The 10414-nt window shown below is 38.8% G+C and overlaps 1 protein-coding gene across 1 annotated transcript in view; it reads right to left on the reverse strand.

Moving 5' to 3' along the window:
* lamc1 (laminin, gamma 1) overlaps nt 1-10122 on the reverse strand; it is a 76739-nt gene extending 66617 nt beyond the window's left edge. The window contains exons 1-3 of the mRNA XM_087990745.1: nt 9936-10122; nt 5539-5727; nt 3056-3173 (exon numbers count right to left, since the gene is read on the reverse strand). Of these exons, the coding sequence (XP_087846871.1) occupies nt 3056-3173; nt 5539-5727; nt 9936-10023 (395 nt within the window). The 5' untranslated portion in view covers nt 10024-10122. The remainder of the gene's footprint in view (nt 1-3055; nt 3174-5538; nt 5728-9935) is intronic.
* Between the last annotated feature and the right edge of the window lie 292 nt (nt 10123-10414).

Below are 10414 nucleotides of genomic sequence, written 5' to 3' on the forward strand. Positions count from 1 at the left end.
ATCATAAACTCATTATTTAACCAGTTCAGTTTTCATCGTAACATAGACCTTCCCTTTTCTTCTTTCACTCCATGTTTCCATGTTTTAACATGACATTTACCTGAAATACTGACTACTTCTCTCTCTGCAGAAGCTACCCGACCTGCTGAGTATTTTCAGCATTTTCTAATTACTTGACTAGCAGTTATTGAAGTTACTCTCATGCAGTTAACAATGTGGTTATCTTAAAATGGAATACCCCATATGGAAGTGCAAATGCAATAGATTGTACTTTTGGTTTCATATTTTATTAAATACGGTATCTCAATTATAATACAACAAAGCATTTGGTGATTTTAAGAGCATTTAGGTTGGTCAGCAGTTCTCCAAAATTTCAAAGCTAGCTCACTCTTGGAAGATTGAAATAGAGTATTTCTAGTTACCATAATGCCATATTACAAGTCAACCTTTGAAGCCTCCAAAAATAATTATGTTGTTATTCCAAGTTGCGCATGGAATAAAAAAATATGAATTGTCAACAAGAATATAATTGCTGATATTTTGAGATGTGAAAAAGAAATACATAGATAATTCATATTAATGTGGCATGACAATTTGAATAAATTAATTGTATAATGATACATTTAAACACAATGAAAGCATTTCAAGACCACACAAAACAACAAGCAGGATAGCGTGAATATTTGCACTCTTTGAAATTGTTTTTCTCCATCAACCTATTCCATTGCGCCTAATGTGATCTTTGAATTGCTTAATTGGGAAACATTTGAACATCGAATGGTCGATGTTAGCTCTCCTGTTATAACCACAACGCCAGTGTTGTTACTTCAGAGGCATCTCTAGATCTGAACAGGTCTCTCAAGCCCTACTCTCTGTAGCCCAATAGCATGATGCCCATTATCAAATTCATAATTTGACCTAATCCTCATCCCTCTGATCATTATTTGGCACATGCATTAAAAACACCTGTAGGGAGCTTATTTTTATTTATAAAAGGTATTACATTTGAAAATGTCCATAATTTCATTCTGTCAGCTGTACGGGTTACTACCAGAAGTCTTATTTGCTCACATCCTGTGGTTTTCACTAAAACTGCTTTTGATCCATTCCATTGCAGTTTCACCGCTGGATAAGGAAAATTCATGAGTATTTCATCCATGTTGCCATAATGGGTACTTCTCCCTTTGCCACTGTCTAATGAAGAACTGCTAAAAATTGACAGCAGTGTGAGTAATCTGAATCTTCTGCTACAACACTAGACTCTCTTCCATAAAGGAATCAAACCAACTAGCTGTTTCTCTGAAATCTATGTTGGACTTGGGATATATGTTTAAAAATCTGTTGACACCAAAGCTATTCTGACAATTTGAGGAACATGCTTCTAGATCAGGCTACTGGGTGGTCCCTCATGACAGATTTGGTCTTGTTTGCCTTCATGGCAGATTCCTTATTCCACACACACAGACATTTTTCGCCAACAGAATTTCCTTGCTATAGCAGAGTTATTTAAGAAGTTGGTATATGTTATAACCCTTAAATTGAAACCAGTTTCACACTTCATTTATTTTGTTGTAAGACTCGTTTCTTTTTGCTGTTTGTCTCTGTCTCTCTTAAAATCTTATACATTTTCACTACACAAGCTGTATTGTCTGCTTGATCCCTGATGCTTGGTTATAGCATAATAAAACATCTAGCTTGAGCATATAATGGAGGCTATTGTTATGAGCAGAATATGTCACGTGTAAAAAGGAGGTTCAACTTACAAGCAAAACATGATTGCAAGAGTTGGAAATATGGGGTCATCTTATGCACCAAGCAACTTATGAGCTATTACTATTTCCTTTAGAACACAAAGAAGCCTTGAAGTGACAGTCTCACTTCAATTTAATATCAGCTCATTGAATAAATAGGCTAACAAGCTAATATACAGAGTTCTTTTTGTCACAGTTCTTCCTCCTCTTTCTGCAGTTATTGACTCCTCACTTGGCTACATGAATATTTTACTTCCTTATCAAGACAGCAATTACTTTCACAAGGCTCAGGCTAGCCAACTAGATCTTCTCTGTATCTAACAGCAGAAACTTTTAGAATGAATCTACACGAGTGTTCAGCCAGAAATGCAGTGCTGTCTATGGAGTAACTCCTGCCACTGTAATGGCATGAAAAGTTAGCAACACTGACATCAATGACGTGCAACCAGAATAGGAAGTCTTTAAAAAAAAACTGGGAGAGATTGGAACTGAACAAGGAAATTGCATTGCTGCTTTTGGGAGAAAAAGTGGCAATCCTTTTCAATAACAATTTGTTTCCAATCCATCACCACCCTCCCAGGAAGCTACTGTTTGATCTCTTGCTCCTGAACCAGGATCGTTCCATTGGTAGCTGTTGCACCTGCGCTGAGCTCGTTCTGTGTATCTCAGTTACCGTATTTCCTGAATTTTATAGTTCACTGCACATGCGACACTACCTGTGTACAGATTCAAGGCCAGCCCAGCACTGCCTGAAAGTGGAAGCAGCTATTTATTTTCAACTCACAAGTTTAACGTATGGGAGCATCAATTCAAAATCCTTTTCTACTTATTCATTCAGAAATCTGAAATTCCCACTTTTCATCACTCTCAATCTGCATGCCTCTGTTCTCATCCTGAGAGACACTGATCTTGAATGCATCCATCAACTGAAGTAAACATCAATTGCACCAGCAAATGCTAATATAAAATGAATGTTGGTTATGTTACGATGAGAGGAGGTGTTAACTATTTAAAAGAAACCGATTGATGCCAGCATAAAGTAGTGATCGGGGTCAGTTACATGTGCACATTAATCATTTATCTGCTATTAACAGCTAACAGCAGTTTCCACGTAATGATCAAAACTTACAGAAAGCATTGCGTAAAGGGGAAGGGTAATACACAAGCACAATAAATGTGTTAATATTAATAAGCAGTTAGATACTTATCATAAACAGCTGTCAAAAATAAGTTAATTACGTTACCTTCATCACTGGAAATGCATAAAGGGCAAAGAAACTACAATACAGCATACTTCCAATTACCTGCATCCTGCTTCAGTTAGTGAGTGGTAGCCAGGTTGGCAATGGTCACATTTGTCTCCCAGCACACCTGGCTTGCAGCTGCACCGGCCATAAATATCGCACTGTGTGCTGACCGAACCTTGAAAGTAAATGAAATCAATATAATTCATAAATATAAAGGATACAGCAAGTAAATAGGAAGGCAAATGGAATATGGTTATTTACAACAAGCAGAGTTGAATATAAAAGAACAGACCTGACTACAACACACAGCTCTTGTCTTATTTAAAGAATGATATAAATGTGTTAGAAGCAGTTCAAACAACTTTCACTTGCTTGACCCCAGCAGGAGGAGGGGAGAATTATTTTATGAGGAAAACTTGGATAGATTGGCCCTATATCATTACAATTTCTGTTTTCCAAAGTAAGCTCCCAAATAATTTAGATTTTCAGTGACTGTTTGCCAAGTGTCCTGAAGTTCTTTAGCCTGGAAAGCCAGAGCGAAGTTGCAGGATAAGTGCCATGACTTTCTCAGAGAGGTAACCGATGTATATTTTGAAGAGTACTGGCAAGAGGATTGATCTCCAAGAAAAGTGCACTGCTGGCTGTGCATCAGCAGCTAGATTGATCCCTGAACTTTACATGGAAATGTCAGCTCCTGACCAGGGATTTTATTGTTTGGTTTCCACACAGATGATTTTGGCGGGTTTCAGCAGCATGCCTGTATTCCACACCAACTTTGGTACAAGATAAAAACAATTTCTGTTATAGCCCTTGGTGGAAACTGACCTCAGTGGGATCAGTGTCAGAAATTCCTTAGAGCAGATGAACACTGTTCAAAAACCTTCCTCTTTGTGACATTCTGAAGAAGAGCCTTTCTCCAAATGATTTGGATGTGAACGTTGGCAAGTTTGCAGATGACACCAAAATTGGAGGTGCAGTGGACAGCAAAGCAGGTTACCTCGGAGTACAACGGGATCTGGATCTGATGGGCCAATGGGTCAAGGAGTGGCAGTTGGAGTTTAATTTAGGTAAATGAGAGGTGCTGCATTTTGGAAAAGCAAATCAGAGCAGGACTTACACACTTAATGGTAAGGTCCTGGGGAGTGTTGCTGAACAAAGACCTTGGAGTGCAGATTCATAGTTCCTTGAATGTAGAATCGCAGGTAGATAGGATAGTGAAGGCGGCATTTGGTATACTTTCTTTTAATCGATCAAAATATTGAGTATAGGAGTCAGGTCGTCATGTTGCAGCTGTATGAAACATTGGTTAGGCCACTGTTGGAACATTTTGTGCAATTTTAGTCTCCTTCCTATCGGAAGGATGTTGTGAAACTTGAAAGGGTTCAGAAAAGATTTACAAGGATGTTGCCAGGGTTGGCGGATTTGAGCTATAGAGAGAGGCTGAATAGGGTGGGGCTGTTTTCCCTGGAGCATTGGAGGCTGAGGGGTGACCTTATAGAGATTTATAAAATCATGAGGGGCATGGAGAAGATAAATAGACAAGTTTATTTTCCCTGAGGGGAGTCCAGAACTAGTGGGCATAGGTTTAGGGTGAGAGGAGCACAATATAAAAGGGACCCAAGGGGTAACTTTTTCTCACAGACGGTGGTGCATGTTCGCAATGAGCTGCCACAGGAAGTGGTGAAGGCTGGTACAATTGCAACATTTAAAAGGCATATGAATAGGAAGGATTTGCAGGGATTCAGGCCAAATGCTGGCAAATGGGTCTAAATTAGGTTAGGATATCTGGTCGGCGTGGACGGTTGGACCGAAGGGTTTGTTTCCGTGCTGTACATCTCTATGACTCCATGTAAAACATTTACTCTAACGGATGCTGTCAAACCTGCTGAGTTTCTCCAGCAATTTCAGCTTTTTGTTGCAGATCTGCATCATCCACAGTTCGTTCTTTCATTACTTGTAGGGCATTGGATCTTCCAGGGTGGGGTTGCATTGCTCTCCAAGAAGAAAGTTTTCAATGGAATCAATTTTCAGTGCAGCGACAGACATAATTAGGAACAATAGACTCTATCAAGTGCTGGGCTCAGGTTAAAGTATTAACGTTAACATGGTTGACTCTTAACTGCCCTCTGGTCAATTAGGGATGGGCAATAAATGCTGTCTAACTAGCGATGCCCTCATTCAGTGAATGGAATAAAAGGAAAAGAAAATGACCAGAATGGGACACTGATTTAAGGGATATTCAACAGCTGAGGATGTTGAGAACCTGTACTACGTTGCAATTTAATAATACCTTGTAAAATAAATATATGAAACATTCATTAGATTGATTCATCTTCATAGTCTCAAAGGAATGAGATCATTTTAATTCTTTGGTCTCCATCACCTTGTCATTTTGTATTTTGAGATTCCAGATCGTCAGGGAAGTGAAGCTTGAACATTAACCAAGCTTCTACATAACAAAAGCTGCACAAAGCATATCATTGAGGTTTCTTCCTAACATGTTATGCTACAAGATTAATTTTGAACAGCTCTGCACTCACCCACTGGGTTACAATTGCAGGGCAGACATTGGGCTTCTGGGCCCTGACGGTAGAAATCATCCCGACACCTCTCACAGTTGGGACCATCTGTATTCTCAATGCAGTTGCGGCAGTGCCCACCATGTCCAGTGGCTCGGTAGAGCTCAGAGTCGAAGTAACATTCTGCAGATTTGCCATGGCAATTGCAAGCTGAAGTAGAAATTGTAAAATAAATTGCTCAGGTCATGTAAAGTACTATCACTACCAGACAGTATTCTGGTCAACATTTACCCCTAAATTAACGCGAGTAAATAATTGTCTACAGTCATTATTATACTACTGTTTGCAGGACCTAATTGTGTGCAAACTGGCTGTTGTGATGACTACAATGGATCAACACCTACAACTGAAAAGTGCCTAGCTGTGAAAGAAACTATATACAGAGGAACCTCGATTATCTGAAGGACACGGGTGGGCAGTATTTCGTTCATTAATCAAATTCTGTATAATTGAATGCCGGTTTAGCCAAGCATCAGGACCTTGCGATCTTGCTGGATAATCCAATATTCGGATAATCGAATGCCAAACAATTGGAGGTTCCTCCAGGAACCACAATTATCCAAAGGACATGGGCAGGGATTATTTTGTTCAGCTAAATAGAATTCCGGATAATCAAATGCCGGAAAACATGATTTAGCCGAACATCGGGACATTGCGATCTTGCCGGATATTCTGATATTCGAATAATCAGGGTTCCTCTGTATATCCAATACTTACGTTATAAAATAAAACACCCAAATAAAATGAGACATGATTTCATGGGATAAACAGCAAATAAGGAGTGCTCTTGTGGTGCAGTGTTTGTGTCTCTACATCAAAACCAGGAGGTTGGTGTTAAAGTCCTACCTGCTACAGACATGTGTCCTAACACGTCTGAACATGTTGATTAGAAAATATCTAAAAACACAGAGCTGGAGAAATGCAACAGGTTTATCAGCATCTGTGAAAAGAGGACAATGTTAATGCTTTGAGTTTACGTATTGCCTTTGGAATTCATTGCACTCAAAACATTAATTTTGTTTCTCTCTCCACAGATGATGTCAGAATTGTTGAGTTCTCCATCACTTTCAGTTTTTCTTTCACAGAAACAAATGTTCAGCACAGTAGACCACCATTTGGCCCATTGTGTCTGTACCAGCTCCTTAAATTAGCATCATTTTCTAGTGTCAATCTCCTGTTTACCTTCCCATACCCTTGCACAGTATTTCTATTCAAATTATAATCCAACACACTCAAATTTCAGATATCTTATTTTGCTTTTGTCAGGTCTCATAAGGTTGGAGGAAAACTATTAGTGTGGATTGAGTATCAGTAAGCGATAAATAACAGTAGAAATAAATGGAAAGGATCAGAGTTCACATTTGAAGTTTATGACCTTTCACTACAGAAAACGTTAACTCTTTTGAAAGAGAAAAAACTGTCACTTTTGTAAAAATTAATGGGACATTATCAGGTTCTATCACAATGGGTCCCACAAGGATTAGTGTTGGGGCTCAGTCATTCACAAACTACTTAACGATTTAAACAAAGGGTGGAGTGTAACCTCTCCAGGTTTGCTGATGATAAAAATCTACGTGGGAGTATCAACCATGAGAAAGATGCAAAGGCCGTAATGGAATACAAATCCTTGCAAGGTGGCGGCAGTGGAGTCCAATGGGACTCAGGGAACATATGGTCCAACCCTGCTATTTCTTACATTCTTATTTAAGTCCTTAAACCATTTCTGACTCATTAAAAACAACAATATAATTCAACATAACTCAGGTGCTTTGGATATGCATTGCGTTATCCCTCATCTACTTACTGTAGTTTATGGTATGTTTGAGCCTTGATATTGAAGAGGACATTAATCTAACGTCCTTCACGACCACAGGAGCTTCTGAAGTACTTTGCAGGCTACTAGGTATAGCTGCTGTTCAAATGCAGAAGGCATCCCAGCAAATCTCTCACATGATAAAAAAAATGACAATTTTTATCTTAAAGTGACGGGTGACGGTGAATAAATATTGAACCCAGGATTTCTGGAGAAATTCCTCTGCTATTCTTCAAAATACACGAGATCTTCGAGATGCACCAAAGAGAAGGGTTTGTTCTTTAATGCCTCCACTGAAGGACACAACTCCGACAGTGCAACACTTGCTCGGTGTGGGCACCAGCAAGAATCAGTAGTTTTTATGGTCTTTGGAATGGGAGCTTGAGTGAACCCATGACTGTCCTCCTAAGAGTTAGTAGGAGAGGGACAGCATATTTTGGGAGAGGCGTGGGGTTAAGAATGCAAGAGTGAGACAGAGGCAGAGCGCACAAGTGAGTGAAAGACAGCTTAAATGGTAATAATATTACTGGACTTGTAATCCAGAGCACTAGATTAATGCTCTGGTGAGACAGACTCAAATCCAACCATGGCAGATAATGAAATTTCAATGTAATAAAAATCTGGAGTTAACATATAGATGACTACATAAGAGAGCCAGAGTACAGTGACTAACATGCTCTGCTACTTTTCTTATTTTCTTTGCTTCCCATCTTAAACAAAACTTCTCAGATTGTCTCCCACAAGGAATATCAAAAATTCTCCTGCTCGGAGAAATCAATTGCCAGGATTTGCACTAGGTACCACTATTAGCGATTAATGTCTTGTTATTGGGATCATACTAAACCACGAACTTCTACATTCAATTTTCTATTTATAAGCCTAAAAAAGAAAATTGATTAAGAAGTGCTTCACCTATGGATTTTTGGTTACCTTTGGTGAATCACCTCTTGTCTTCGCAATGCTTTCAGGAGTGTTATGAATATTCTGGACTTACTTGGATGGATAGAACTCCAACTACAATGCAGGACAGACTGTCCATTTCATTGGAAAACCAACTGCAACCTTCAAGATTCAATTCCTTCACCACCAATATACAGTGGCAGCAGTGTGTACCATCTAAAAATGCACTGCAAGAACTATACAATGCTTTTTTGACAGAACCTATCACACGGAGGACTTCCACCACCAGGACAAGGGCAGCAGATTCCTGGGAATACCACCACTTGCAAACTTCCTTCCAAACCACACATCTCTAAGACTTGGAAATATATCACCATTCCTTCAGTGTTGCTGCGTCAAAATCCTGGAGCTTCCTTCCTAACAGCGCTATGGTGCCTTTATACCTTACTTAGTACAGCTATCCTCATCACGATCTTCGCGAGGGCAATTAATAACACAATATGGTATCTTGTTCCTAGTTGTGGCCACACACGCTAGTGGGAGGTAAGTAGGGTTTTGCAACTGAGATGAGTATCTTCAGAGGATCGATTTTTTAAAACAACTGTGCCTATTAACACCAGGTCTGGGATTTTATTCCCACTGAATGCTAATCATTCATTTATTAGTGTTTAAAATACAAAACTGCAAAGATGTGAAACGACACTCCACCCACAAGCTTTCCTAATATACCCATTAAATAGATTTCTCAGGGACATGTTTTGAGCAGGATGGGATGGGAAGGAGAGTAGAATTAGTGAAAATGCAATTTTAGCATCTTAGTTTGAAACGTTCATCCACAAGACTTCCCATTACTCTCCAAAATTAGATCACTAAAATGCTGCAAATAGCACATTTCTTGCCAACATTACACAAACCAGTCCTGAACCTACAAAGATTTACAGCTATTGGGACATGTTTTTAATCTTATGAACTATTAAAGGCTATATTTTCAAGTTGCAGGTGGTGGAAAAACCTTCACTTCTCGGAAGCAATGTTTCCTGTGGAGATCCTATAGATTAGCATTCCCAAGAAAAGGCCAATGCCTTCAACATGCATAATGAGACACCATCTTTATAGATTGGGTTATGGGTTGTGGAAATTTCTGCACAAATGTGATTTCAGAGTCCACAGATTTTTTTGAAAAGCAAATTATATAGTTGCCTGAAGAACAATAATGGCAGAATGTGGGGCGTGAACAAGAATGTAGGATTAGACCAGGAAGCTCATAAAGCAAACACCAATCTGAGACTAAATGTGTATTTTACCTATGTTAATATTCTCTGGGGATAATTTTATTTTTGGCTGTATTACCTGCATAAGAAACAAATCCTAAGAAAGGTTTCACAATTCAAAGTTGGATGCTGCATATTTCTACCCACATTCCTTTTGAGAAACCCAATTGTTCTTCATAGTGCTCCTTTAGTTTTATACACAGCTCATTAACAATTTATATAAAACTCTCATATGAAAATAAATTGGATTACTAATCATCTGGAATAAGTTAATTTTCTTTCAAGTAACTATAAATGGAGAGAATATTTCACTGAATATTCATACTGAAAAAAATGCTGAAATTTCTATAAGCTATGCACAATCCAATACTTACGCAAACACTCATTTGGGTTTTCTGCTGTAGCTCTGCGCCAAGGTCGGTCATTGTAGAATGGCTGGCAATGCTCACAATCCACTCCCATTGTGTTGTGCTTGCAATTGCAGATCAGCTTATTGAATTCATTCTTTATACATTCGCTGGCATGGCCATGACACTTACACCTGCGGTGGATCGGAGAAGAGAGAGGAGGGAAAAGATGGTCAATAATCAAACAAAACAAGTACCATCACAGATTTTGTCTTGAGCAATGGTTTGGAAGCACACTCCCAAAAGGTGGCAGAAAAGGCATATATAAAATTGAAAGTTGATATGCAGATATCATGATTTGAGTATAGAATCAATCTTGACTTAAAAATAAATACACCTCATGAGTATCTAGATTAGCTACTGCCCTACAAACATTATGGCAAATAGCTAAAGCCTCTTCACATTTCTGATGATCCTTTTCATGCTTTCAAGCAAATGCACTGCAT

The sequence above is a fragment of the Chiloscyllium plagiosum genome, unplaced genomic scaffold (assembly GCF_037043375.1).
Source record: "Chiloscyllium plagiosum isolate Xiang-an unplaced genomic scaffold, Cpla_swu_hap1 HiC_scaffold_9, whole genome shotgun sequence".
In the NCBI taxonomy this organism is placed as follows: Eukaryota; Metazoa; Chordata; class Chondrichthyes; order Orectolobiformes; family Hemiscylliidae; genus Chiloscyllium; species Chiloscyllium plagiosum.